Below are 27,407 nucleotides of genomic sequence, written 5' to 3'. Positions count from 1 at the left end.
AGGCCAACGGCAATAAGTAACGGACCAAAGCGAATAATATTTGTGGTGGACTAAAGCTGTTACAAATGGTATCAAAGCTAGGTTTCATCGTTGAGTTACAGCAATAATTTCCCAAATTCCAAATCAACAAGAAAGCAAAGCAAAACAAAAAAAAAAAAAACAGAGAGAGAGAGAGTAAGAATGTTTACGAGAAAGAATGGACCCCAGCAGCCGGCCTAGAGGGTAAAGTGATGTACATTTCATTTCTTATCTGCGACGCCAAGATAAGAAAAGAATCGTCCTGGCTGATTACCAAAACACATGAGAGATCGGCAGTGATAATAATGAATGCAGTGTGCAGCTCCAAATAAAGGACCGAAAGTGTTACCCACATTTCATATATAACGTAGATAAATTAACCTCCATCATTTCTAATCCCAGTTAATTACCTTCTAACCAAAGCCAATAGTGATTTTAACCGTGCACCACACACAATTATTTAATATCATTACCACACTCCATTTTTCCTTTCTATAATGATTTATTTTGTTGAGGATGGTTGGGAGGAAGTTCCACGTTTGGCTAATTAAGAGAATGATCCTGAGTTTATGAGTAAGGAATACATCTTAATTGGTATGAGGTCTTTTGAAAAAACCAAAAGCAAAACTATGAGCGTTCATGCTCAAAATAGACAATATCATAACAGCGTGTATAATATGGAAGATAAGGTAATATTGTTGCCCATTCCATTATAGGCCCAACATGCACAGGTTGGATCCAACCTTAGCTAGCTGGACCTCCACATAAATAGCCCATACTTACTGGAATGGTTTAGACGATGTATATCAAAAGGGGATTCCAGTGACGAACCTGATTGGACCAGAGAGGCGAACGTGGCAAGCAGCAGGAGCAATCTCGATAAGAAAACAGACACCATCTTTGCAGCAGGAGCAATCTTGATAAGGAGCAATCTTTGCCTGCCATGGCTCTACAAGCAGCCTCTTTTTCTCCCACGATTTCCATCCACAAAGAGGTGTATGCAGCTGGTACTGTTGTTCTGAAGAATACTGGACTTTCAGGACTTCCATTTTCAGAACATTTTGAAGTTAAATCCAAATCTCTCAGGTTGAGGAGAAATAAGGTAAATATGCCCATTTTTCAATTTTCTGGTTAGACTTTGATAGTGGAAATGTTTGCAATATAAATTAGCTATCCATGAACATGTAGCAAGGAAGATTACCTGATGGAGCCATTAGAGCTCAGACTGCAACAATTTCAGAAATCAACCAGGCGCCTTCGGAAGGAAACAAGACCTTGAGGAAAGGAAATGTTATCATTACGGGAGCTTCCTCGGGACTGGGTCTAGCCACGGCCAAGGCTCTAGCTGAAACAGGAAAATGGCATGTAATTATGGCATGCAGGAACTTCCTTAAAGCTCAAATGGCAGCAAAATCAGCAGGCATAGCCAAAGAAAACTATACTGTTATGCATTTAGACCTTGCCTCACTTGACAGTGTAAGGCAATTTGTGGATAGCTTCCGCAGGTCGGGTATGCCTCTTGATGTGCTTGTATGCAATGCTGCTGTCTACTTGCCAACAGCAAAGGAGCCAAGTTTCACCGCTGAAGGCTTTGAACTCAGTGTTGGGACTAATCACCTTGGTCACTTCCTCCTCACACGCCTGCTGCTAGATGACATAAAGCAATCAGATTATACATCCAAGCGTGTTATAATTGTAGGCTCCATCACGGGTACTAATTGAGAGCATTAATTTTGAGTTCTAGAACAAGAGAACGAATGATTTTCTAAGCAACTTTTTTAAGTTTGGTTCCAGGAAACACAAACACATTGGCTGGGAATGTGCCCCCAAAAGCAAACCTGGGTGATCTGAGAGGGCTAGCAAGCGGTTTGAATGGCCTGAACAGCTCGACCATGATAGATGGAGGAGATTTTGATGGAGCAAAGGCCTACAAGGATAGCAAAGTATGCAACATGCTCACCATGCAAGAGCTCCACAGGAGATATCATGAAGAAACGGGAATAACTTTTGCTTCCCTCTACCCTGGCTGCATTGCCACGACAGGGTTGTTTAGAGAGCACATTCCTCTGTTTAGAATTTTATTTCCACCCTTCCAGATGTACATCACCAAGGGCTATGTATCTGAAGAAGAAGCCGGGAAACGACTTGCACAGGTCAGCCATGTCCTGAAAAACTAAACTACTAACAAATTAACTAGTTATTAAGATAAAAGGGCAATTGAATCTTTGACTTCAGGTTGTATGTGATTCAAGCCTGGAACAATCAGGTGTATATTGGAGCTGGAACAAGAACTCAGCCTCGTTCCAAAACCAGCTATCCCAAGAAGCCAGTGACGAAGAAAAGGCCCGTAAGCTGTGGGAGATCAGTGAGAAGCTTGTTGGATTGGCTTAAATGCACCAATCTCAAGCATATAAGCTAGAATTTGACTCAAGAACTTTTGAGTAATCCAGAAACATCTGCTTGTGAAACTGCAAAGAAACCCTTAAACTTTGTTTGCGAAAGTTTTAATGAATTTGTTGTAAGCGATAGCCAGTTTTCAGCAGATATGGTTCTAGTAGAAAGGTTAGCAGAAACGCAGATTCCTTATTCATGGTGGAAATTTGATTCATTAGAGAAATAATTGAAAGAAGTTCCGATCTATCATAAACTATAAATTGCAGTCATTGAGTAAATAGCTCGATAACAGAACCCAGGTTTCTTCTTACAAATCATATACGCCTTAGCTACCTTTTTCAAGATCATACATCGCCATGTTTGGGTTCTGCAGCAGTACATCGAGTGGAATATGAAGCAAAGAAAAAGATGGGAAATTTATTTATTTTACAAATCAAAATACTTACATCTCTCCTCAGAGATCATATCCTGGAAACTTGGCCATGGAGGGCTCGATCATGTCCAGAAAAAGATAAGCCATCCCTCCAACTCCTTCAAACAAAGAGTAGCGGCTATCGCCTCCATGCATTTCTCCTTCTGCAATCAGCCTGTGAGCTCTATCAAGCAGAAAACAAGCAAAGGCTTTGGCCTTGTACAAGTACTCCACCTTCCCCGTCAGTTGGTAGAGTGACAGAAACACATATGAATTCCCACTTACGCCATGACATATCCCAACTCGTTTAAGCAGCCCACGCCTCCACACTACCTCTCCTGCATCCGCAGCCGCTTGCACAAACTCTTCTTCTCCAAACACCTTTGCTGCTTTGACAAGCGTGAGGGCGACTCCAGGAGCACCATGACACCAATGCACGAGTATATCTCGGCCCCTGTCTTCTTCACTTGAAGGGTAGTTTCCATTGGGGAAACGGTTTCGAATCATGTACCTGTTGAGGATTGTTAAGAGGGAATCCACGTTGGCTAATTTAGTGGAAGATGAAGAGTTATAAGTGAGGAATACTATTTCCGTTAGTATGAGGCCCTTTGGAGAAACCTAAGCAAAGTGTACAATATCATACCACTACGAAGAGTCGTGATTTCTAATAATACCTAATAGTGCCTTTCACGTCTTGAATCTCATCCGGCTTCAGCTCCATGTCCATCAGGATATGCAGAATCCCTGCCAGTCCATGTGCACCACCCCAATACCTCTCGCCGTACCACTCAAACATCAATGGCGATGCTCCTCCCTTCGCCAGCGCCCTCCCACGCTGGATGATTTCCTCTACTATTGCCCTCTAAACAATTGTTTTGCAGAATTTCAAATGTGAAGAGTCATACATTATTGACTAAGATGAGCTCAGGTTGATCATGGAAGCTAATCTTACTTACCGTGTGAACCGACGCGACTGTTCCTTCGCCGATGTGTTTGTTTAGAAATAGACATGCCCACAAGAAGCCCACTTTCCCATATAACAACTCATCCGGGAGATTCCTTGGCAGCTTAATCTGTTACAATCCAGAAAACCCTTCAAATTAAAAGCTAGACATCAAGAACTTCAGCAGGGATAATTATTCTCTTTACCTCATTGAATTGGCCTAGATAGTAGCAGAGCAACTGCTCATCACCAGCGCGCCTTGCTGCCACAGCTCCAATAGCGCAGACACCCGCACGCCCACAAATGAAAGTCACATCCCTATCACCATTCCACAAAATAAAGAAGTCTGAAAACTATAGAGTGATAGTGTAACAACCGGCTTTCTTAGAAGATTTTTAAAACGCATTTGCTTGGTAAAGGTTTCTCTGTCCTTATAAATAATATTTCGTTCTCCTCTCCAACTGATGTGGGATCTCACAATCCATCCCCTCTTCAGGGCCCAACGCCTTCGCTAGCACTGTTCTTTTCTCTAATCGATGTGGGACCCTTAATCCACCACTTTGGGACCCAGCATCTTTACTGGCACACCGCCTCGTGTCCACACCTTCGAGGCTTAGCCTCCTCGCTAGCACATCGCCTCGCGTATAGCTTTGATACCATTCATAATAGCCCAAGCTTATTGCTAATAGATATTGTCCTCTTGAGCTTTTCCTTTAGGACTCTCCCTTGACATTTTTAAAACATGTATGCTGAGAAAAGGTTTCCACACCCTTCTAAAGAATGCTTCGTTCTCCTCTATCCGATATAGGATCTCATTAATACATGTTTTTGTTCATGGCATAAACAATTACAGCTGAGTCATCTTCTGGGAAACTAATATCTTCATATAAAAAATGAAAGTGAAAGGAGAAAGGAGAAAATGACAAATATTACGTGGACATGGAAGATGCTTGATCGCAGGCCTTAACAATTTGAGCACAGAGACTAAGATCAATGCGGTTGGCAGTGACCTCATGAGCTTTCAACAGCAAGAAAGCCGTTCCAAGAGCCCCAGAATAGAGAGTGAAGTCTCGCACTCGTTGCCCAGTTACTCCCCATGTCTCCAAAACTATCTGAAACATTAACACAAACACCTTGTGGGCATTAAAAAAAAAAACCACCCAAATTAAAGCGACACGCAAAACAACAAGAGGATTACAGCTTCTTTAAGGTCCAAAGCCGCCCGTTTTAAGCGCTCCGAGATAATTGGGTAAGGCATCGAGAGAATTGATTCTACAGCAGCTGCAGTTTCTGGTACGAAGTCGGGCATCGAATTTGGAAAGCACCGGTCTCCCATTTCCGCTTCAAGAACTTCACTTCACTGCCCGCTTAGTCAATCTTCTAAAAAGTAATTGTAAATAAAGAATTATTGTTTTGAAAGTAATTATATATAAAAAAAAATGTTAAAATTTAAATTATCCGTGTAAACGACGTTACTTTTTTAGATAAGTTCTTGGATTCTGCGAATATTTTCAAATGCCTAACACGTTTCGCTCGCAGATCGAAACAGTTTATGATTATGGCATTTTCCAGAATACTGTTTCTTGATTCGAACACCGCGTTCATCATCACCGCAAGAATTCCCTAACCTCAACAAACTCAGAAATCCAATCCCGATTCACAAGAATGGCTTCCTTCGACGCTTTCAGCAATGAAGAACACGAAGAACAGCGGCGCCATTCGCCTACAACGCCGCCCTTTGACGACGATGCCTACATGGCTTATGACTCTTCTCTTCCTTCCCACCGTTATTATTCTTCTACCACTTTCTCTACCGCCGACCAACTCCCTCATGAAGACGACGTCGTTTCCGATGTCCACAGCGCCGGAAACTCCACTAATCCTAATTTATCCGACGTTTACGACTTCGGAGTTTCGGATCCTAATCCGAGCTACGTATCTCCCTTTGATCATGTTGAGGCTGATGGAGAGCATTACAATGTTGCCGCCAGCCTTGGTGGTATTGACAATGGCGGTATTTTTGTCTCCGATGGACCCATTCTCCCCGACCCGAGCGAAATGCGAGAGGATGGCCATGCTCGACGCGAATGGCGACGGTGCGTTATTTACTAGCGTTAATGTTTATTCTTCTACAGAGAGAGATTGAATTGGTTTTAGATCTGTGGTTCTATCATTTTGGGGCCGAATCTGAAATGAAATCGTTTAGAAATTTTGAGGTTCTTCAAGTTGATGGTTTAACTTTTGAGCTTGAATCTGAAATGAAATCTCTGGAGATTTTCCTTTCTCTTCATAATGACATACAAAATTCACCCAATAGCCTAAGTTGTTTGCTTAACCGGTGGTTTAGATCTTCTTTGTTACTAAATTTCATCCTGCAGAGCTCTGTGTTAATGCAGCTCAAGCGTAATCTTATGGTTTATATAGGGTTTTCTTAGTTTTTACAACCATTATCATCTAGTTTGTGTTTATGTATACAAGTTTATTACTCATGATTCATGGAAGTGGGTGGAGTGTGAGACCCACCCCAATTGAAGAGAGGAACAAGTTTGAGGATGTTGGCTCTCCAAAGGGGTGGATGGTGAGATCCTTTACCGATTGGAGGGGGAACAAGTGCCAGACGTTGGCTCCCAAAGGGGTGGATTGCGAGATCCCATACCTATTCAAGAGGGGAACGAGCGTCAGCGAAGACGCTAGAACCCAAAAGAGGTGGATTGTGAGATCCCATATCGATTCGAGAGGAGAATGAGTGTCAACGAGGACGCTGGACCCCATAGGGGGTGGATTGTGAGATCTCACATTGGTGGGAGAGGGGAATGAAGCATTCTTTATAAAGATGTGAGAACCTCTCCTAGCAGACGCGTTTTAAAAACCTTGAGGGGAAGCTCGGAAGGAAAAGCCCAAAGAAAACAATATCTACTAGCGGTACGCGGGTCGTTACCGACTCTTTGTAAAGGTTTATGCTGTGATATTATTGTTTGAAAGTTCTGTCTTGTTGCACAGTCTGAATTGTTCATAGCTATAAAGTTTATGGTGCAGACAAAACCCCATAGATCTTGAGGAGAACGAGAAGAAAGAAAAGGAGATGAGAAATCAAATAATGAATGAAGTTGAAGAGTATAAAGCATCCTTTTATGAGAAAAGGAGGGTCAATTGTGAAACAAATAGAACTCACAATAGAGAAAGAGAGAAGGTAAAAGCCTCTGAAAGCATTTTGTGAATGTCTCCTTGCAGCTTTACCTAATAAACCAGGAAAAATTCCACAAAGAAGCTCACAAACATTACTGGAAAGCAATAGTAGAAATCATCCCACGAGAGGTACCTAATTTTGAGAAGAGAAGAGGAAAGAAAGATGCTGATAAGAATCCTTTAGTCGTGGTAGTTCAAGGTCCGAAACCTGGAAAACCGACCGATCTATCTCGAATGAGGCAGATTCTTTTGAAGTTGAGACAGACTCCTCCGCCTCATATGATGCCTCCTCCACCCGAACCGCCCAAAGATAGCAAGGATGGCAAAGATACGAAGTATGGGACGAAATCCGAAGGGAAGGATGTTGAGGACAAGGAAGCTCCTATGTCTCCTGCGAAAGATATGGATGCTAATGATACTCCTGATCGACCCGAAATAGAGGTCGAGGCTCCTACTACAACCGATGCCGAACGAACTGTTCAGTTGGTGTCAACTTCTGCAGAGTAAGAAATTATTAGCAGTTCATCTTATGGGTTCTCTGTTCATAGAAAAGTTAACAATACAGACTTGCAAAGTTGTAGAGCAGCAGTCCATGTTGTTATTTGATACGCATAACTACGGGAGGGAACATTCACGGGTAGCAATGATGGGGTTCAACCATCACCGGTGGTCTGACTGGTCAAGTTGTTGGGTCAGAAGCAACATGTAGAACTTGGATGGGATTATAGTCCAAAGCATTTTTAATTATATCATATCAGCAATCGATGTCTACAAGTAGGGAAACTGAATTTCATTCAGAATTGAGAAAGTCCACATCAATTAGGCAATGGAGTTTTCGAAATGGATGTTCGGGTATTGTACTGTCGTAGACGAACCACCAATCAGGATAGATACTAAAGAACTATCAAGATTGTTTTTGTCACGTCATTAAGTTTTTTAGCGTTTTGTGTCAATTTGCCTCGTGCTGCACGAACTTGAAAAATGGGTGCAAAATCTTCTATGAGATCCCACATGTGTTTTTTTTATAAGGATGTGGAAACCTTTCCCTTCCCTAGTTGACTGTGTTTTAAAATCATGAGATTGACAATGATACGTAATAGGCCAAAGTAGACAATATCTGTTAGCGGTGGGCTTGGACTGTTACAAATGATATTAGAGCCAAACATTGGACGGTATGCTAGTGTGCCAAGCAAAGACGTTGGTTCCCACTCAAAATAAAATATCTCTTATAAGAATGTGGAAACTTCTGCTTAAGACTGACTGGGGTCCATAATGGGGCATAAGTAGGCAATATCTGCTAGTGGTGGATTTAAGTGGTTATATCTTTGTTCTTTATCTACTACTTGGCTCTCAAAAGTGTTTACAAGGACCACTTGTTTTAAATCAACAATCAACTAGGAAAACAAGTTCCTGAGATCGAGCAGTATGCTTGTATTTAGATGATGAGAATTAATAATACACAACAACACCACACTCTCTCTCCACTTAGGAGAGGGCTATCAACATTCAATATTCAATATCCAACACACTCCACAACTAAACTAAACAAACAAAAGATACATTCATTGGATGCCATTTCGCACTCCAACGCGATCACTTTTTTCACTAAAGAAAACGGATAACGGCTACTTTTCCTGCCATGGAGTCTTCCCTTTAGGCATAAAACAAAAAGGAAGCTAATATGGGTTTGTGCATTATAATAAGGAACAAAAACTCCTCTTATCTCTTTGTTTATTAAGAGAAGAAATTAAGTCGGGAAGTGTAAGTGGCTTTGGGAGACCAATTCCTTGGGATTATATCCCTTGCTGAGAGGCTTCTTCCTGTGGACAACGTTGTTAATCTCACTGAGAATGGCCCCTTTAAAGGCCCTCCAATGATGCACCAATTTGCCCCCCACAGATGGTTCATATCCACCCACTCCCCCGACCCTGCCTGCCACAAAACATGCATTTCCTTTGGTTCAATATCATGTTTAGTCAGCCACAATTCTTTTATAATCATGTGGCTAAGTGCATGCTTTTTCTTCTAAAGATTCTTCCACTGGGATTCAACTTTCAACGTGTAATTAAGCACCACGCCCTCTAAAACACCCAGCTTTTCTATCTTTTTTTGTCTTCAATTATTGTGATTAAAGCAATGGAATATGCTTGAGAAAGGCCAAGAGGGTGTGTTTTACTTACTTCTTTGATTTGCATTGCGCCGATGTCGCCATCGCCGTCCTCGAATTCAACCAAGAGTGAGAGCCAGTAATCTGTCGACCCTTCATTGACATGGAACGCAATGTGCTTGCCTGGGTACTTACACGGCGTCCTACACATTTAGAACATCCAAAAATAAGCGACAAAATAGAAAAACAGATAAAAAATGAAACAGAGTTGGAACGAATTTGTACCGTCGGTAAATAACTGGGATTTCGCCTCGGTTCCTGAGTTGCCCACCTTCGCCGGTGATGGCCATGCGGCCGAAGGCGGCGCCGCTCAGATCGAAGTGGGTGTTGCCATTGGAACAATACCCACCGGGGCATTCGTCGGTGACGATTATAGTCACTGCTCGTCTAGAGCAAATGTTGTTGTCTAAACACTTTACTTTGTAACAAGCTCCACAACCTTCGCCATTTCTGAACAGAACTGGACTCACAGCCCCAACTCTGGCCTTTAGAGGCTTCACATCCACTAAATTACCATACCCACATGCTCCACCTGCGATTTCACAGCTCAGATCGCTTAATTTCTAGCAGCAATGAACTTCAAAATGGTGAAATTACGGTTGGTTTAAGTGATTGATGAGCTGGGTTTTTGTTAATTCAACCGCATATAATCAATTTTTTACCGAATTCACTCAATGACGGTAACTTCCAGGCAGTATTTCACAAAAACAGAGCCGACCCATGAATTTACAGACCCTAATAAGCCCAAAACGAAAAAAAAATGAAGTGTAGGGAAATGGAACCGCCGTACCGTCGCTACCGTCTCCCTCGGGACTTCCGTACCACGTGGCGGTGGCTGGAAGCCAATGTAGATCCGCCACATGGTGTTGGAGCTGAGCCGTCGCCGTGAACCACTCAAGCACAGCCGCAGCACAGAACAAAGCTCTAACGAGCCGAAAACCACGGCAGTGGAGGAGGAGATGCATTTGCGTCTGTATAGGCGGCGACACCGCTTTCTCAGCCGATAATGTCAGTTTCCGGCGAGCACAGTGACCGAAAAAAACAGTTGAGTGAGAGGATTGTGGATGGTGTGGCCGGCGGTGTTTGTTGGAGAGGAAGTATAAGAAGATGTTGCAGGTCAGACTGGAAGGGGGCCGTTAAGTAAATATAAAAAAGTATCAATTGTAATACCAATTGGACCACTGATTTTGACTTTAATTACAGAATGCCCCTCATGTGGGACCCTTCGACAGTTGAGGCGTTAATTTCGCATAATCGTACGGCGTCTAAGATTTTAGTCTTTTTCCACCGTTAGTTAGGCCACGTGCCCTACCATAATACTAAATTTATTAAAATCATATAATATATATACTCTTTTAACTCTGATTTTGTTTATTAAATATTTATAAAATTTTAAAATATACCAATAGAACTGCTAAATTCATTAAAATCATATAACATATAGTTAATATTCATGACGTGACAATATATTTTCAAAATTTATAAAAGGGTATATTAATACAAACTATTTTTTTTTGTTGGAAAAAAATATCTATAATAAACTATAACCTTAAGGATTAAATTTAATATTTAATATTTGTCTTTGGCTAGTTGTCTCAAAATTACTATTATCCTTTTCCAAATATGTCTCAAAACTACCCTTGCACTGCTTGGTGGGACCGTGTGCTAGCAAGAATGCTTACCATTTCATGCTAGCAAGCATTGAGTGGTGGGCCAGCCATTGGACTATGTGCTAGTGAGAATGCTGGCCCCAAAATTTATATTGTGTAGAAAGCTCTCCTTAATAAACGTGTAATGGGAAACCTTAGATAGAAAGTCTACGTATTTAAAAGAAACACGAGGACAAATAATCCAAAGAGTTTGCAAATAAATCCAATATCCATAACAAACTGGACCCACTTGGTTGGATGTTTGTAATCAATTCCTTCAATCTCCAAGGCCCCTCTTATCTGTCCCTTTTCACATGCAAATTCTCTCCCACTTTCATTTTTTCACCGACACTCATGTTAATCATGTCTATGCCTCTCATTCTAAGAGTTGTAGGCAAAGGAGATAAGGACGAGACGAGACTCAACCTGCAACATCCACATCGATTGGAGAGAAAAATAAAACATGTTTTTATAAAATGTGTGAAAAATTCTTCCTAATAGATATATTTTAAACTTGTGAGGTTGACGACGATACGTAATGGACTAAACCGGACGATATATGTTCGGTGGGTTTAGGCCGTTACAAATAGCATTAGAGCCAAGACACTGACTCCCAAGGGAATGGATTGTGAGAACCTACATTGGTTGGAGAGAGGAACGAAGTATTCCTTATAAGGTGTGAAACTTCTCCCTCGTAGACGCGTTTTAAATCGGTGAGGATGTGTGATGGATTCTGGGTCGTTACAAATGGTATCAGAGCTAGACACTAGACTATTTGTTAACGAGGAGGCTGTTCCCCAAAAGGGGTAGACACGAGACAGTGTGCCAGTAAGGACGCTGGCCCCAAATGGGTGGATTTGGCAAGGGTCCCACGTCAATAGGAGAAAGGAAAGAGTGTCAGCAAGGACGTTGGGCCCCGAAGAGGGTAGATTGTGATGTCCCACATTGATCGGGGAGGAGAACAAAATCTCATTTATAAGGGTGTGGAAACCTTCCCCTATCAGACGCGTTTTAAAGTTTTGAGGGGAATCCCGAAAGGGAATATTTGCTAGCCGTGGATATGGAGTCGTTACAAGACGACTTTTAGAGGAACCAAGATTTTCAAGGTAGGGTTTAAAAGCAAGGACTAAATTCGTTACAAGATCTTAGAAGATCTGAACAAATGACAGACTGACTACAGTGAATGGTAAGATCTGAAATTAACAATAATATAATCTGTTTTTGTTATTATTAAAGTCTATTAGATTACTCAAGAACTATGAACGTTTAATACTTGATGCCATGATACATGCAAACAAAGATGCAGCAAAATCAAGGCATGATGAAAACACATGTGGCTAGCGAATCGTATCTGAAAAGGATTTTAAAAACAGATATCAATTTCTATAATGTTATTTGCACTGTATATTATATTGTCAATATGACATAGAACAAACTAAGCTTGTGCTGACATGATCTACAGAGTTCAAGAAGAGAATAGCTTACTATGATCCACGAGAGGGTTCATTTACATTATGCTGCTACCAAGAACTCCATGACCGGTTCGAGTTTTCGGGTTTAGTTTCTTTCCTGAGAGGAAAAGAATGGCAAAATGAATCAATATAAAGCCAAGTACATGCCATAAATGAGTGAGCCCAATGGAGGAGATGGCACACCTAAACTGCAGTGGGAGGATTCAATACAAGTTAATATGCTGCTTCTGTTGCAGGGTTCCTGCAAGGATCAAAGAAACCAGATCAGTTTCGTAGATATTGATTTTATGGCATAAACAGGGTAATTAATATGCTCAACAACTTGGGTTGAAATAAGAAAAGACTCGAAATCATCGGTTCTAATCATTCAGTTCTAATCAACTTAGATAAAATTGAAACAACTCCAATGAGAAATCATCGGTTCTAATCATTCAGAAAGGGAAAACTCAAAGAAAACAATATCTGCTAGCAGTAGCTTTAGGCCATTACGAATGGTATCAAAAGTAGATATCAGGCAGTGTGCCAGCAAGAACGTTAGGTCCCCAAAGAGGGTGGATTGTGAGATCCCACGTCGATTGGAAAGAGAAATGAAACATTATTTATAAATGTGTAAAACTTAAACTTCTTGGACGCATTTTAAAACTTTGAGCTGAAGCCCGAAAAGTAAAATCCAAAAAAGACAATATTAGCTAGCAGTTACCTTCTTGGACCTTACATGGTTTCCTTTTTTCTTAATTGAATCAAATGTCCTGCCTGCATATGATCCATAAATTCATCGCCATCATCAAGTATTTCCACACTGGCATGATAAAATTGCAATAGAAATGCTCGTCATGTACCTTCTATAGCCATCTCGATCCGCAGAGTAGTATCCTTCCATAAAGCTATCAACTTGGAACCCAAACTTCTTGTAGAGATTCATAGCCGCAGTCCTCAGAGGATCAACATGAAGACCCATACGCTGAATGTTTCTGGTTCTGCAATGGCTGCCTTCACGAGAACCATGTCTCGCCCAAGTACATCGCTAGCATATATTATCCTCTTTAGACTTTTCCTTTCGGACTTTCTTTCAAAGTTTTTAAAAGGCGTTAGAGAGAGTTCCACACCCTTAAAATGAATGTTTCGTTCTCCTTTTTCGGGACCCAGCATCCTTGCTAGCACACATCCTCGTGTCTTCGTCTTTGGGGTTCAGCCTCCTCGCTGGAACATCGTTCAGTGTCTGCATCTGATACCATTTGTAACAACTCAAGTCCACCTCTAACAGATATTGTTCTCTTTGGACTTTCACGATATTTCTCTTTCGACTTTTCCTTTCGCGCCTCAACGTTTTTAGAATGCGTCTAGGGAGAGGTTTTCACATCCTTATAAAGGGTATTCCGTTCACCTCTCCAACCGATGTGGGATCTCACAATCCATCCACTCGGGGCATAGGTTTCCACACCCGTTCTTCTCCATGGATCCACACTTCATTTACAACCCACATAAGACGAAGGACAAAATGGCTCTTGAGAGATGCAGAAGTTCGAAATTACCGAACAATTTAACTGTTTAAAAGCTTTCCTAGAAAGCCCGGATGGGAAAAGGGGGGAAATTTTCTCTCAGCCCTTTTATCAAACAGGTTATGTGCTCAAAAAAAGTTGCAAAACCGACAGAACCGGGACTGATACAGTAAGCTACCCAGATTGCAGGCTTATAGTCCTAATCCATCCAAACAAACCCAAATCGTTGCCAAGCTCGGCAGCTTTCGCATTTAGCAGACTAATTTGTGGATAATTTTGAATCAAAATTTCTAACTTGAGAGCAGTAAATAGACTTAACTTGGAAATGAAGTTTAGAATTGGTACGTAAGGCGCGTCGGCGTCCCAGGCTTACGTTACAAGCAAGGCACGTGGCGATGGATCCTTCAACAATCTGTCTCTTTAGCTTATCTCAATCAACAAAGCCAACTATCCACTTACGCATCTCGATTTCCTCATATTCGAATCTTCTTCCTCTTCCGCTACACTCGCTTCTATCTTTATAATATCAACTGCCTAATCTGAGCCGTCCATCACACATATTAATAATTAGTTTTCAATCCAACGGCTCAGAATGCCTGACTTGCTTTGTTTCGGTGCTCAATCCCACGATACTTTTTAATTAATTAAGTGCACATGTTCTTCATTGTTCGTCTCCTTCCTTTCGATTCAACTATTTTTCGGTTGTTTGTATTTTGCTTTTCGGGAAAATCTTCGAAGAAATCGGTTCAGCTCTCAGTTTTAATCTGCTGGTTTCTGGAATTTGTGAGATTTACATCATTTTTCCATCCATTTCCCCTCCCTTTTTCGAAATCTTCGACTTCGTTTGCCCTCCGATTTGTAACCAATGGAGATGGAGTTGGAGTTGGAAGGTTCGTATTCGCACGCTTTGTATTCCATTTCCCGCGTATCGCTCACCGAGGATGGAAGAACTCCGCGGTTTTCGATAAATCCATTACGAAGTCCGCAGCGAATATCTAAACCTACGCCCTTTTAAGTTTTCTTTAGGGTTTCATTAATTTCATAGGTTTTGGATGTGCTTTGGTCTGAAATTTCGAAGATTCTTTCTCGAATCTGCGAATATTTGTTGAATTTTGTTCAATTTGAAAATTGGTTGTTCCTGTTGTTGGGACTACTCGAAGTTTTCATGGTCGATGAGATATTTCTTTTCGATTGTAAGTGCTTTAGGGTTTCATATGGCTCTCATAAGCTGTAGTTTCTCTTCGAATCCCTCAATCCCAACTTGTTAGCTCCAAAAAAAAAAAAAAAAAAAAAAAAAAAAAAAAAAAAAAAAAAAAAAAAAAAAAAAAAAAGAAGCTGTTGTTTCTCTTTCTCGACTCTTTTTGAAGGAACTTTTGAATCTTTAAATTGAATCCAAGCTCTTCAGCGAGAGTTATTGGATGGCTAGAAGGATGGAGTTGGGGTTCCCGAAGTCTGCTTCATATAGTCTTCGAGAACAAGCTGCTAGAACGATTCTACGCAATGTAAGGTCACAAGGGCACTCATACGTTGAGCTACGAGAAGATGGGAAAAGGTTTATTTTCTTCTGCACTTTGTGTCTTGCACCATGTTATAGTGATTCAGTGCTCTTTAACCACCTGAAGGGCACTCTTCACACTGAAAGACTATCTGCTGCTAAGCTGACACTCTTAGGACCAAATCCGTGGCCTTTTGATGATGGTGTTCTTTTCTTCCATAAGCCAGTTGAAGGAGATAACCAGGTTCGGAGTTTAAACGACAATCATGAAAGGTTGTTGGAGTATCACAACAATGATAACAATCTTGCTATTGTCAGCTATGTTGATAATTCTAAAGGAAATGGCAATGGCCATGATGAATTTAATGGAAATGTGCGGAACGTGGAAGATTGTTCCTTCGAGAATTTGGACGACGGTGGAGACAATGGTCCTTTGGTGATTCCTGGTGTACTGATTAAGGATGAAATTTCTGATATAAAAGTGATGGAGTTGGGTTATGGACAAATTGCTGCAAGGTTTACTGAGAAGGATGGGATCGTATGTGGGGTTAGCAGAATATGGTGTGAATGGCTGGGAAAAGTAAATGTTGGGCTCGAGAATAAGGTCAAAGTTCCTGTACATGACTGTGCTATTGTTACTTTCACTTACAATGTTGATTTAGGTAGAAAGGGCTTGCTCGATGATGTCAAGTTATTGCTCTCGTCAAGTACCGGAGCTGAACCAGAGACTGATGATAACTCTAGAGTGAAACGAAAGAAATGTTTCTCTGATTCTGAGGATGTTAGTCAGTCTATGAGCCATCAATATGATTCGTCAGGTGAAGATTCTTCAGCTTCTAATTGTGTCATGTCGTCACTGTTGTTGGATAGATACGATGATCGAATTTTGAATACAACAGTCATGTTGAACAAGTCAGTAAAGCGTGAGCTGAAAAAGCAACAGCGTTTAGCTTCAGAGCGGATGTGTGATATCTGTCAACAGAAGATACTTACTCATAAAGATGTAGCAACACTCTTGAACATGAAAACTGGAAGACTTGCCTGCAGTAGTAGAAATTTTAATGGGGTAATGTCAGTTCTTTCTTTTTCAGAATTTGTGATATGATTGTCAATTATGACGTGTATATTGGTACGGGCTTAGACGTTCATTTATTTACGACATTTGCTGATTTAGGTGTTTCATGTATTTCATACCTCTTGCCTTATACACTGGATACTTCTCTGTGAGTATGAGATGAGTGTGAAGAATCTTGGTGGTTCAAAAGTTAGACGGAGGTACAGGAGAAAGAACAAGACTAAGGGCAACAAATACAGCAAGAACGGCGAAACGAGACAAATAAAAACTCAAATTGATTCTGTTTTCTGCCCTGCTTGTCAAGGTACCGGTGTAATTGTTGATGGGGATGACCTAGAGAAACCAACTATCCCTCTTTCTGAGGTACGTGCAACATGAAATAGGCTTTTGTTAAAATTCGTTCTTATTCCCGTCGATTCTTATGTTCATGAGTCATGATCGTTTGGTTTTAATTGTTCAGGTTCTTGTTAGTAACGTGTTCATTATATGATATTAGATTTATGAATGGTTGAAATTATCTTCATATATCACTTGGTTCTTATGTTCACGATTCATTTCATGATTATTCAAATTAACTAAGTTAAGTACTGGAGTAATATTTTAAGTTACTCTGCTACTTTGTCAATATAAAGTATAAATTGCAAGTAAAGCAAGCAAAGCTTCTTAATTAAGCTTGAAGGGTTGGCATAGGTAATCAAAAGCCGTAGTCTTTAACCTTTTATGTAGCGTATAGATGTCATCTTGGGTAGCATTTTGGCCTGGCAAATCAGTGTGAAATGCATTCTCATCCTTTATTATGATCTTTAAATGAGCTTGTTTAGAAAGGATTGACTATCATTTATAAGCTTTTTCTAGGGAGTCTCCATCTAAGAGAATTTCATTGACGACATGTTTATGTTAAAATAGAGTGAGTCGAAGTTATTGTGTGAGATCTCACATCGGTTGGAGAGGGAAATGAAGCATTCCTTAAAAGGATGTGGAAACCTCTCCCTGGTGGACGTGTTTTAAAACCTTGAGGGAAGCCCGAAAGGGAAAGCCCAAAAAGGACAATATCTGCTAGCCGTAGGAGCCTTTGGCTATTACAAATGGTATCAGAGCCAGACATCAGGCGGTGTGTCAACGAAGACACTTGGCTCTCAAGGAGGGTGGATTGTGAGATCCCACATTGGTTGGAGAGGGGAACAGAACATTCCTTATAATGGTGTGGAAACTTTTCCCTAGTGGAAACTTTTCCCTAGTGGAAGCGATTTAAAACCTTGAGGGGAAGTCTGGAAGGGAAAGCCCAAAGAGGACAATATCTACTAGTAGCGGGCTTAGGATTGGGATTGGGCTTGGGCTTGGGCTTGGGCTGTTACATATTGTCCTTAAAGGAAAGATAGATACCTTCATTACCTGCTGTGTAACCATTAACAATCACCTCTTTCTGTTCGGCTATAGATCTTTAAATACAAAATAAAGGTGAGCGATGCCCGAAGAGCATGGATGAAAAGCCCTGAGGTTCTGCAGAATTGTTCGACAGGTTTCCATTTCCCTTACCAATCTGAAGAAACTCTACAGGTGAAAACCAAACCAGTCTGTCTAGAAACTGCTCCCATTTCTCATATCGGTTCCTGAATTTTATCGACTTGATTGCAGGAAAATATGAAGCATCTCAAGTTGGTGCATTTTTATGGAGCTTTTGTATAGGAAGTACCTTCAAAATCGTCGAGGTCGGAACAGTAGTAGGCTTCGCATACAGTAGGTCTTACTTTCTTCGTAGCTGCTGGACAAACTTTTGTTGAACATTGTCATGGTCATTGTAAATGAAAGGTCATCGTAAATAATATGGTGGAAGGGCGTGGAGTATCTTTATATATAGATTGGTTCTTCACCGGTCTGCTTTCTGTTGGTCAGACTTCGTTGTATGTATATTACTGGATCACGTCAAATCAGGCATGCCAATGTTGAAGAATTTAATGCTTAATTGTCCATGATTTGAGACTTTGGGAGACGGGAGATGTCTAATTAACTTGCGGGATAAAAAATTATAAGATTTCACGTCGGTTGGAGAGTGAACTAAGCATTCCTTCTTTGGATTTGGGCTCACATATTTTGTAGGAGACGAAAGGGAATGTGGAAAAAGACAGAAAGGGACATCTGATCACCTCTTTTGAAGGGGCAAAAGATGGGGGCATTTTAGAGATCAGGAATGAGCGGTCATTTCTTCTTTGGAGACATTATTGGCATGTGTGGTCATTTCTTATTTATTTTTTAAATTATTAATCTAATATATATATATTAAATGTTTGATGATCAATTTTGGTTCCTTAAAATTTTTAGATTAAAAATATAAAAATATAAAAAATTGAAAACGAAAAACAAAAAGTATATCAAACTATTCCTACATTGGCTAAAATTAACAACCTACCAAACCTTTACAGAAAGCGTTTTGCAAAAGTGTTCTTAAATTAGAAATTCCTTCACAATCACGTGACCACATATCTGTAACATTTCTAACACACAACTTTAGTGAATGGCCTGTTTTGATTCGACACATATAGCTATCAGTTTTACAATTTTAAAATGGGTTTACTAGGGATCACAATTCACCTCTTGGGAGCTAACGTCATTGTTGGCACAATGTTCTGTGTCTTTCTCTAATACCATTTGTAATAATTCAAGCTCACCGCTAGCAGATATTGTCTGTAGATTGTGAGATCCTATGTTGGTTAGAGAGAGAACAAAACATTTCTTATAGAGAAGTGGAACCCCTCCCACCTAAGAGAAAACCCTTTAGAGCTTGAACTTTTACAATTTCAATCGAAAGTAAGTTAGATAGTTAATAAAATCGTTCGGTTCAGACGAACTGGCCATCAAATCCAGTCCGATTCCACTCAATTGGAGCTTCAAAACATGGTGAGTAGACGTGTTATGTGGAAGATGGGTCACAAATGCAGCAACTTGCCGATTGCTTACGAAATGTCCAAATCAAAGCAATGTGAATCCATTCATGATTACACTAAGCTCGTATTAACATTTATATCTATATATATATACATCCAATGGCTAGAAATGATCTAAAGCGAGCTGCTTAGAATAATAGAAGAAACACTAAGCAACAAAACAGGAAGAAACAGATTCTGCTCAGCGACTCATCAGCCTGCATTATGTGCCTCCTCAGCCTTACACTACTATTGCTTACATGACCATATGAATTAGGATAAGTATATAGGTTTGTCGTCGTGTTTCCAAACGTTCTTGTGTAAACTGCGTCACCGAACATTCCAATCACAGGATGGATAATGTTCGTTGTAATACTGCTTGAGCTAAGCATCGATGAAGCGATGTAATCGTTGTGTGACTGAGAATAGTTGTGATGATGAAGTTGAGAGCTTGGAGATGCTGGTGGCTCTGCCCCACAGGCAGGACCAAGAGGCCGGCGTGGGATGGCTGGACCAAGATTTGATGGTGGTTTAGTTTTGGAGGGAGCTGTAGTCTGAAATTTGCCGTAAAGTGGGACGAGCGTGGCGTGGGAGACCTCGGCCTTGCAAACGGGACATCGACATTCCTCTTGCTGGCATTGTTGCTGTGAGGACAAGCTCTTGTAATGGATCCATTTGTAAATGCAGGGCCAACAGAAGAGATGGCCACAAAGTGTTACAACAGGATCTTGAACTGAGTCTAAGCATATGTTGCATTCAAAGCCATGGGATACTCCTTCATCAGCATCTGGAACAAGGTATAGCTGCTCCATGTCTTGTTTTCATGTCCAAAAAACAATGTCAGAACTCAGAAGAACAAGAGGACAACAAAATTCCAATACAAGATTTCATTAATCTTGCAGAATTTGATCAGAAAATCACACAGAAACAGACAAAAAAACACAGGAATTTGGATAAGATGAAGCTATGAAGACACGCCGAACTAGGCACTCATCAATAAACCAAAAACATCCCATCCATTGCAGCAGTGATAAGATACCAAACAATCATCCTAATCCATTGGTTCCTGAGCTCATAGATTATTGTAATCTGAAGGGCCAGTTCTTGGAACATTCTTTCACGAAACCTCCAACTGGGATATGATTTGGATGATTTCTGAAGTTCCCATAAATATCAGAATACGATGATCTTGACAGACCCAGATGATTCAATTTATTTAATTAAGAAATTCAAGCATCTATAAGCTTTCTTTTGAAGCAGATACACTCATATGCAAGCAAACCACTAGAAAGTGAAAAGAATCATCAGTCTATTACTTGGGAAACAGATCCGAAAGGCATAATCATGCGTAGAAGAAATCAAAAAGGCATCAATCCCAACAATTAATAAAAGTGAATTCAAGCCCAAGCTACAATTAATAAAACCATGATGAACTTCCGATTCAAGGAGCCAATAAGAACACCCAGAAAACAAGATTATCGATGTTTATCACTTGAGAAAAGTTCTATTGGCTTATGATCTTTGGCAAATAAGAACACCCAGAAAACAAAATGATTCAATGAAGCCATCACCACGCTCCACCACACAAAACAGAGCAAAAACAGAGCATGAAAAATTGCCTACTGTTCAACAAATAGAACAGTTTCCAGAAAACAAAGAAAACCCAATAAAAATCCATTCAGGAGAACGGGGTTGGAGTTGGAAGCGACGAAAATCAACTCAAAAACAAAGAACCCCATCTCCATTAGAGAAACCTAAACCAAGAAACTGAAGAACAAAAACCCCATCTCCATTAGCAAACAGATCTAAAAAGTCCATTCCCCTGAGAATCACAACCCCATCTAGAAGTAACACACAGAGAGAAAAGGGCGGAATAGAAACGTACCGAAACCGAATCGCGGGATGAGTAAGAAGCTTAGTTGAAAAGGGCTAAATGGGCGTAAAATTAAGAACAGAGTGATGGTGAGTTTTGAAGGGTGTTTATATAGGGACGAGAAAAGGGGAGAGCGAGGGTATCTGTAATTCTACGGAAATAGAAAAAGGAAGGGAAAGTGAAGAAGATGGGACGATGACGATGCGGCGTCTCAGCTTAATGCAAATAACTGAATACGACAAAAAAAAAAAAAAAAAAAAAAAAAAAAAAAAAAAAAAAAAAAAAAAAAAAAAAAAAAAAAAAAAACATTGGTATCCTTCCAACCTCTGCCATCTCTTCAATCAAATCCCATTTTTTTCTCTAATAAACTTTCTATTTTCATGATGGTTAACTTTTTATATATATATATTTATTAATTTTGAGATATGTTTGGTTGAAGATATTTTAGACTACCAATAATTCTAGCAATTCAAATTATTCAATATTGAGTCGGGATAGATTTTTTTTAGTTAGGGTTTGATAAACGTGTGTGGAAATCTCTCTCCAATGGACCACATTTTAAAAACTGCTATACAAGTAGGCTTGAGTTCTTACAAATGGTATTAGAGCCCAGCCCCGAGCCATGTGGAAGATACTAATGGTGGGTTAGTTTTTTTTTTTTTTTTCTATCCCACATTTTCGTAAAAATAATAATATTTCATTCTTTATTTATAAAAAAATATTTTAAGCATATAAATAAAATTACTTAAACTTAAAGAAAATTTCACTCCGAGATAATATAAGAATATGTGTTTAAATTTGTCAACTCCCCGCTTTCAATTTTATATAATTATACCTCGAATTTAGTTAAATGTCACAATATTAACCTTAAACTTTAAGAAAATTGTAATTTTAACCTTTTTTTAATAAAATTTTCTTTAAAAATATTGTTAAAAGAAAAAAAAAAAGAAAAGCTTATGTTATGCATTGAATGCATTATGAAATATCTATATATAAAACAAGTAGCAGCCAATTGGCTATCCACTTGACTTGTAATATTTAAAATATTAAACCATATTGTTATTTTTAATTTTTGTTTTATAATATGGTCGGAATCTAATTCCATTGCTTTAATTAAATTAATTTGGTAAATATAGATGCAGTGTGGTGGTCCGTCCCGTCGATTTGATACTTACCTAATTAATAAATTCCATTAATAAAATACCAAAAACATTTTCCTCCCAACCATCCATATTCATAATTGGGGAGTAGGAAACCTTAATAACTTTTTCTTTTTAAATGTCAACGTCCAATTAATTCATTCATTAAAAAAAAAAAAAAAACCCTTCAATTTTATTTTTTATTTTATTTATAAATCATGCATTTTAATTCAAATAATAATAATAATAATAATAATAAATAGATCGTGTATCAATTTTCACAACAAAATTTGTATTTTTCATCGGTAGAGCTGAAATTGTCGCAAGACTTCACAAAAATGATATCATGTGATTAATATTCGAGGTCAACTGTTCCACAAAAAATTTGAAAGTCAACTTATCTTTCATGTTGCATTTCTCTAAGTCACATTTGATAAAATTTAACGTGTTTTAGGTTTAAGGGTAGAATTGACTTTTCCCTTAAAGTTTTTTTTTAAGTGTTTTTTAGTATATTAAATAAGAAACATTTCTAAATGGGTATAAATTATTTCAAAAGACATTGTATTTGTAGAAAAATAATATTATTGTTTACTTCTCATTTAGTACAGCTCCATAGATTAAGTAGATGCATAAACCGCTAAAACTGTGTCTAACATTTTATTTATTTATTTATTTATTTATTTATTTATTATTATTATTATTATTTTGTGAACTAAATTAAATGTCAAAGAAAATATCATGCATTAAATTCAATTAAACAAAAAAATGAAAAAGAAGTGGTGACAAATATATTATAAATACTTCCACAAATATTATATTCATAAACAACAATTTAATTATTTTATATATAAAAATAAATATATATTTGGATGGATAAAGTTTAGCGTTGACATTTGACCCCAAAACCCCGTCACGTTATCTCGTTCATTGTAATTGGTCTAACGGTCGGCCTACCATGCAAGTAAATCCTCACCGTTCATTTCTTAGCGAAGTCGACAAGTTCAACGGTTGAGAATGGACGATCAGGAACCTCCACGTCATGTCCACCATGTATGACATCAATTAACAATATAAAATTCCTAAACAACAGTCGCATACGTGGCATGCAAGTATTCAATGGAACAAAACGGCACACGATAATGCACCGTCTTCGAACGACCGACACGCATGTAGATCAACAAATATTTATTTTATCTAAATTTTTTGTCTGACTCATATTTTTCTACTACGTATCACCACTAGCTTGAGCTTATCCACAAATTATTATCATATTGGTCTCCATGTGCACAGAACAATATTTGACTTATAAAAATAAAAAATAATTAATTTTTAACTTTGGATTATTAGTGACTTAAGGTTCCATAATTATTTGATAACTTATCGAATTATTAAAGTTGACATCAACTGTACTTAACCTTCTTATAACTTCAAGATTAAAATCAAACATTTTATATTAGGCATAGTATTAAATATTATTTTTATAAGACGTTAAATTTTAAATTATTTATTAAATAAATTAGTGATTTTTTTTAAAAAAAATATTGAATAGGTAAAGAATCTAATAAATAATGAGTTGGAAGCTCGGGAAATTAATAAATTTATAATTTATTAGATGTTTTTAAATTTATTAAACTAAGATATGCAATAAAAAATGTAAGCATATGACAAAAATAGGATAGTTTTTTTATTATTATTATTAAAAAAAAAAAAAAAAAAGGCACAGCACGTTAATTAAAGATTTAAATACATAAATAAAACAAAATATTTAATTGAATGAAAATAGAAATATAGAATAAATAGTGTGCAGTATGAAGACGGGTGGAGCCGTGAGAGAGAAGGGAAGGAATGAAAATGAAAAGCTTGTCCCACATCGGTAATATGTGAAAGTTGAAAGCCATCGTTCTCTATAAATTTACATTTCCCGCCGGATGTCGTGGAAGTCTCTGGGCGGCAAAGTGTTAAACGTGGGTATTTGACATCCGCACTGACAATAGGGCCTGACAGAGGTGAGTTTGTTTACTTCACGACAATTGTCGATAATATCGGTTTTATCGGTGGAAAATTTATTTTTCGCTTATTTGGCCGACGTTTATTACACTCTGATAAAGAATGCCTGTAATAATGTATTTAGAATTTAATTATAAGAAACAAAAAGCATTGGTTTGCCTCTCCAAAAACTTTTAAGATGTTTATATAATTTAAATAGCAAATTAAATCTATTACTTTAAATAACTTGATGGAAGGTGAAGGAAAAAAAAAAAAAAAACAGTTGTCATAGTAAATTATTTTGATTTTTGTTTTTAAACTCCCTACTTTCTCAAGTGATTGAATTTCTAAAATTGAATTTCATGTGTAAATGCTTTGTATTTTAGGGAATTTTAAATTATACTCAAATCGAATAAATAAAATTATAAAATTATAGGGTGATAAAAAAAAAAACGAGTATAAATTATAAATTTATTTATTTTTCCAATTTCTTAAATAATAATAATATTGCTTCTTCTAGAATCTTCCACATTCAATTGCTCTCCGTCTCGCGCATTTCCAAACTAAAACCCAAGATGGATTCCATCGCCAGAAACCTCGACGGTCGCAACTCGAGCTGCGCTTCCACCTCTGAACCAAGAGAAGCTCCGATCAAGTTGCAGGAGTGTAGGAAAAGTATTGATGTTCAAATGAGTTTTGGTGGTAATGGGGCAAGCTTCAGGTGTGTCACAAGCCATTGAATATGTTTTTCAGCTCTTTTACTTTGTTACGTTTTGGTTGCTACTGCATCGGGTTCTTATAAATCTTGCACTAAATTGTTGTTTCTCTGTCTCTTGCTAGCAATTCATTGAACATTGTTAATGGAGTAAACGCTAACTTGTATGAAGAAATTGTAGTTTGTCCCTATTTTCTTTCAGTTGACGAAACTTTAATTTAATCGTCATTAGATTGTGGGAGCAGTGCCCTTAGATGTGGTAGAATTACTTGTAGGAGCGTTGAGAGTTGCCAACTTGTCTAAGTAAGTTCTTAGGGGGATTGGGCGTTGGGAGTTTAAGAAACATAATTACGGATCGAATTCAATGTCCTATGGATACCTATTATTAGAAGTATGGTTTAGATACTCTGTTCAACCCGGCAAACAGCAGCTGCTAGAAAATGCCGTGGGCCTTGGAATGGATTGACATTACTAAAACCAATGGAAAATAGATCAGTTTTGAACTTAGCAATGTGAGAAGACTTTTGAACTAAGGATTATGCATTGTCCAACACAAAAGGAAAGTTGGTCAGAGATGTTCGGCTCAGTTTTGCCTCAAGCTGGGAGCTTGTCTTTGTAAGCCGGAATGATAATCCATCTTCCTGAATTTTGAAAACTCGGGAAATTTTCTCGTAAATCTGTTAGCAGATATTCCATCACATATCTGCTAAAAGGATGTCAATCAAATCCGTTAAAGTTTATATAGTTTTGAAAACAGATCAAATCTGTTAGCAAAATTATCATCCTTTTAGCGATCTTCTTTGCTTTGGCTCGTTACGTATCGTCATTAGCCTCATGGTTTTAAAACACATTTAGTAGGGAGAGATTGTTTACTATATTATTGATGATACGTAGTGTGATAAAACAGACAATGTCTACTAGCGGTGAGCTTGGACAGTTCAGATTCTGTCCACATAAGCAATTTAAGTACAACATCTTAAGTATAGCATCCTTACTTTTAGATGGCACTACCCAGCAGAAATTCCATATGCTTTGTTGGCTTTTATATTCAAATTGCCCAATCACTAAAGTGAAATGGTCCCTTGGGATGACATTCATAATGTTATTTTGGTCCTTGCTCTAGGAGGCCATGAAATCAATAAAAGAAAAACGTCATTTGGTATGGACATTCATAATTTTATTTTGGTTTTTTGTTCAAATTTGGTGTGCTTCATTCGTAGCTGTTCCATTGTGTGGCGTTTAATATTCATACTGTGGTGGACCAAACGTTTGGAACCCACTTTAAAACTATGTTCTGATGATTGTTGCAATTATGCAGAAACAATCCAAATTGGCCTGGGGGAGAATCTTCCATGCATACGATTGGCTACTGGCTCCTTCTGAGGTGTAAACTCAGCGAGTTTCCAATCCAAGTCCACCGTCAGCAAATATTTTCTTCTTTGGGCTTCCTCTTCTAGGCTTCCCCTTCTAGGCTTCCCCCTCTAGGGAGAGGTTTCCACACCCTTATAAGAAATGTTTTGTTCCCTCTCCAACTAACATGGAATCTCACAATCCACTCCCTTTGAGGGCCAACATTTTTGTTGGCAGACCATCCGGTGTCTGGCTCTGATATCTTTTGTAATAGCTCAAATTCACGGTTAGCAGGTATTGTCTTCTTTTGATTTTTCTTTCTGGATTTTCTCTCAAAATTTTAAAACGTGTCTACTAGGATGAGATTTTCACATCCTTCTAAAAAATGTTTTGTTCCATTCTTCAACCTCAACCAATGTGGGATCTCACATATTTTGAGTCTGAGGAAAAAACAGAATTCTTTTATAGAACATTGACTTTATGAGCTTGTCTGAATGTGAAGGTCTCAACCATCATGGGATCACACCTGCACTGCTGCAGCAGCAGCAAGCCTTTCTCTTTGAGCTTCAACTCAGTTTCGAAGTTGAGTTCAGTTGAATTAGAAAATCAGGGTGAAGCATTGGAAGATACTCCGGGAACACTATTAGAAGCTTTCACCACTTGACCTATTTGGATGGGGCGGTCCTATAAAGCAAGACATGCAAGCAGCTTTTGCTAATGGAGGACGCTCCTTGGAACCCCTGAGGTGAAAGTTTTCAATTCTTAGATATTTAAATCTCATCCTTATAGTTTTAGAATTATATCAAAACATCAATGTTATAGTTTGACATTTGACCATACATTAATTTACTGGAGTTTAAATGAACTAAATCCCGAAGCACAACTGAAGATGAAAGTTTAAATCTCGGACCTCAAAGAAACAAATAGGTGCATAACCGTGCAGGGTACGAGGAATTGGATATCCATAAGTTCTGGACATTTGTGAGTACCATTCTGTAAGTGGAGGAATTTTCTAATCATTTCGGAATTCCAACTTCAAATCAAACCGATAGGATTGGAGTTTTTAGGTAAATGGGGTTTGTTTGTATCTTTGTTAAAAAAAAGGTCTTTTCT

At 38.6% G+C, this 27,407-nt stretch overlaps 5 protein-coding genes, 2 long non-coding RNA genes and 1 pseudogene across 13 annotated transcripts; 4 read left to right on the top strand and 4 right to left on the bottom strand.

The window, feature by feature from the left end:
- Positions 1-836: 836 nt before the first annotated feature.
- On the top strand, positions 837-2,560 carry LOC111483858 (protochlorophyllide reductase-like). Its single transcript, XM_023130215.1, has 4 exons — positions 837-1,120; positions 1,207-1,729; positions 1,813-2,171; positions 2,254-2,560. Exons 1-4 carry the CDS (start codon positions 962-964, stop codon positions 2,407-2,409), a joined length of 1,197 nt encoding a protein of 398 aa, XP_022985983.1. The 5' UTR covers positions 837-961; the 3' UTR covers positions 2,410-2,560.
- LOC111483856 (lanC-like protein GCL2) lies at positions 2,363-5,147 on the bottom strand. 4 transcript variants are annotated; one of them, XM_023130212.1, is made up of 7 exons: positions 4,966-5,147; positions 4,701-4,879; positions 3,974-4,085; positions 3,781-3,897; positions 3,499-3,686; positions 2,859-3,335; positions 2,363-2,486 (listed from the first exon to the last, which is right to left on the bottom strand). In XM_023130212.1, the coding sequence occupies exons 1-6, from the start codon at positions 5,101-5,103 to the stop codon at positions 2,867-2,869; spliced, it is 1,203 nt and encodes a 400-aa protein (XP_022985980.1). In that variant the 5' UTR covers positions 5,104-5,147; the 3' UTR covers positions 2,363-2,486; positions 2,859-2,866. The 4 variants fall into 4 exon arrangements, with proteins under 4 accessions (XP_022985980.1, XP_022985979.1, XP_022985981.1 ...); XM_023130211.1 differs by lacking the exon at positions 2,363-2,486 and adding an exon at positions 2,639-2,779; XM_023130213.1 differs by lacking the exon at positions 2,363-2,486 and having other exon boundaries at positions 2,657-3,008; positions 3,110-3,335.
- Positions 5,148-5,250: 103 nt separating this feature from the next.
- Positions 5,251-7,892, top strand: LOC111483857 (annotated as a pseudogene).
- Positions 7,893-8,367: 475 nt separating this feature from the next.
- Positions 8,368-10,362, bottom strand: LOC111483878 (expansin-B3-like). Its single transcript, XM_023130248.1, has 4 exons — positions 9,911-10,362; positions 9,346-9,652; positions 9,134-9,263; positions 8,368-8,885 (listed from the first exon to the last, which is right to left on the bottom strand). The coding sequence occupies exons 1-4, from the start codon at positions 10,083-10,085 to the stop codon at positions 8,688-8,690; spliced, it is 810 nt and encodes a 269-aa protein (XP_022986016.1). The 5' UTR covers positions 10,086-10,362; the 3' UTR covers positions 8,368-8,687.
- A 1,651-nt stretch (positions 10,363-12,013) lies between these two features.
- Positions 12,014-12,563, bottom strand: LOC111483915. The gene is made up of 3 exons (XR_002718435.1): positions 12,425-12,563; positions 12,255-12,338; positions 12,014-12,120 (listed from the first exon to the last, which is right to left on the bottom strand). It is a non-coding gene; the product is annotated as an uncharacterized LOC111483915 (long non-coding RNA).
- Positions 12,564-15,072: 2,509 nt separating this feature from the next.
- On the top strand, positions 15,073-18,293 carry LOC111483838. Of its 2 annotated transcripts, XM_023130182.1 has the most exons (5): positions 15,073-16,053; positions 16,135-16,301; positions 16,410-16,673; positions 17,748-17,867; positions 17,946-18,293. In XM_023130182.1, exons 1-5 carry the CDS (start codon positions 15,159-15,161, stop codon positions 17,994-17,996), a joined length of 1,497 nt encoding a protein of 498 aa, XP_022985950.1. In that variant the 5' UTR covers positions 15,073-15,158; the 3' UTR covers positions 17,997-18,293. The 2 variants fall into 2 exon arrangements, with proteins under 2 accessions (XP_022985950.1, XP_022985949.1); XM_023130181.1 differs by having other exon boundaries at positions 15,073-16,301.
- A 941-nt stretch (positions 18,294-19,234) lies between these two features.
- Positions 19,235-23,038, bottom strand: LOC111483889 (E3 ubiquitin-protein ligase RMA1H1-like). Of its 3 annotated transcripts, none has more exons than XM_023130263.1 (2): positions 23,028-23,038; positions 19,235-20,297 (listed from the first exon to the last, which is right to left on the bottom strand). In XM_023130263.1, exon 2 carries the CDS (start codon positions 20,041-20,043, stop codon positions 19,381-19,383), a length of 663 nt encoding a protein of 220 aa, XP_022986031.1. In that variant the 5' UTR covers positions 20,044-20,297; positions 23,028-23,038; the 3' UTR covers positions 19,235-19,380. The 3 variants fall into 3 exon arrangements, with proteins under 3 accessions (XP_022986031.1, XP_022986030.1, XP_022986029.1); XM_023130262.1 differs by lacking the exon at positions 23,028-23,038 and adding an exon at positions 21,117-21,293 and having other exon boundaries at positions 19,235-20,998; XM_023130261.1 differs by lacking the exon at positions 23,028-23,038 and adding an exon at positions 21,117-21,287 and having other exon boundaries at positions 19,235-20,045.
- A 1,140-nt stretch (positions 23,039-24,178) lies between these two features.
- Positions 24,179-27,390, top strand: LOC111483910. Its single transcript, XR_002718431.1, has 4 exons — positions 24,179-24,249; positions 24,750-24,950; positions 26,263-26,588; positions 26,797-27,390. It is a non-coding gene; the product is annotated as an uncharacterized LOC111483910 (long non-coding RNA).
- The last annotated feature ends 17 nt before the right edge of the window (positions 27,391-27,407 follow it).

This window comes from Cucurbita maxima, unplaced genomic scaffold (assembly GCF_002738345.1).
Source record: "Cucurbita maxima cultivar Rimu unplaced genomic scaffold, Cmax_1.0 Cma_Scf00009, whole genome shotgun sequence".
Lineage (NCBI taxonomy): Eukaryota > Viridiplantae > Streptophyta > Magnoliopsida > Cucurbitales > Cucurbitaceae > Cucurbita > Cucurbita maxima.
The sequence above is the reverse complement of the archived record's forward strand: the minus strand, read 5'-3'. Positions and strand labels throughout refer to the sequence as shown.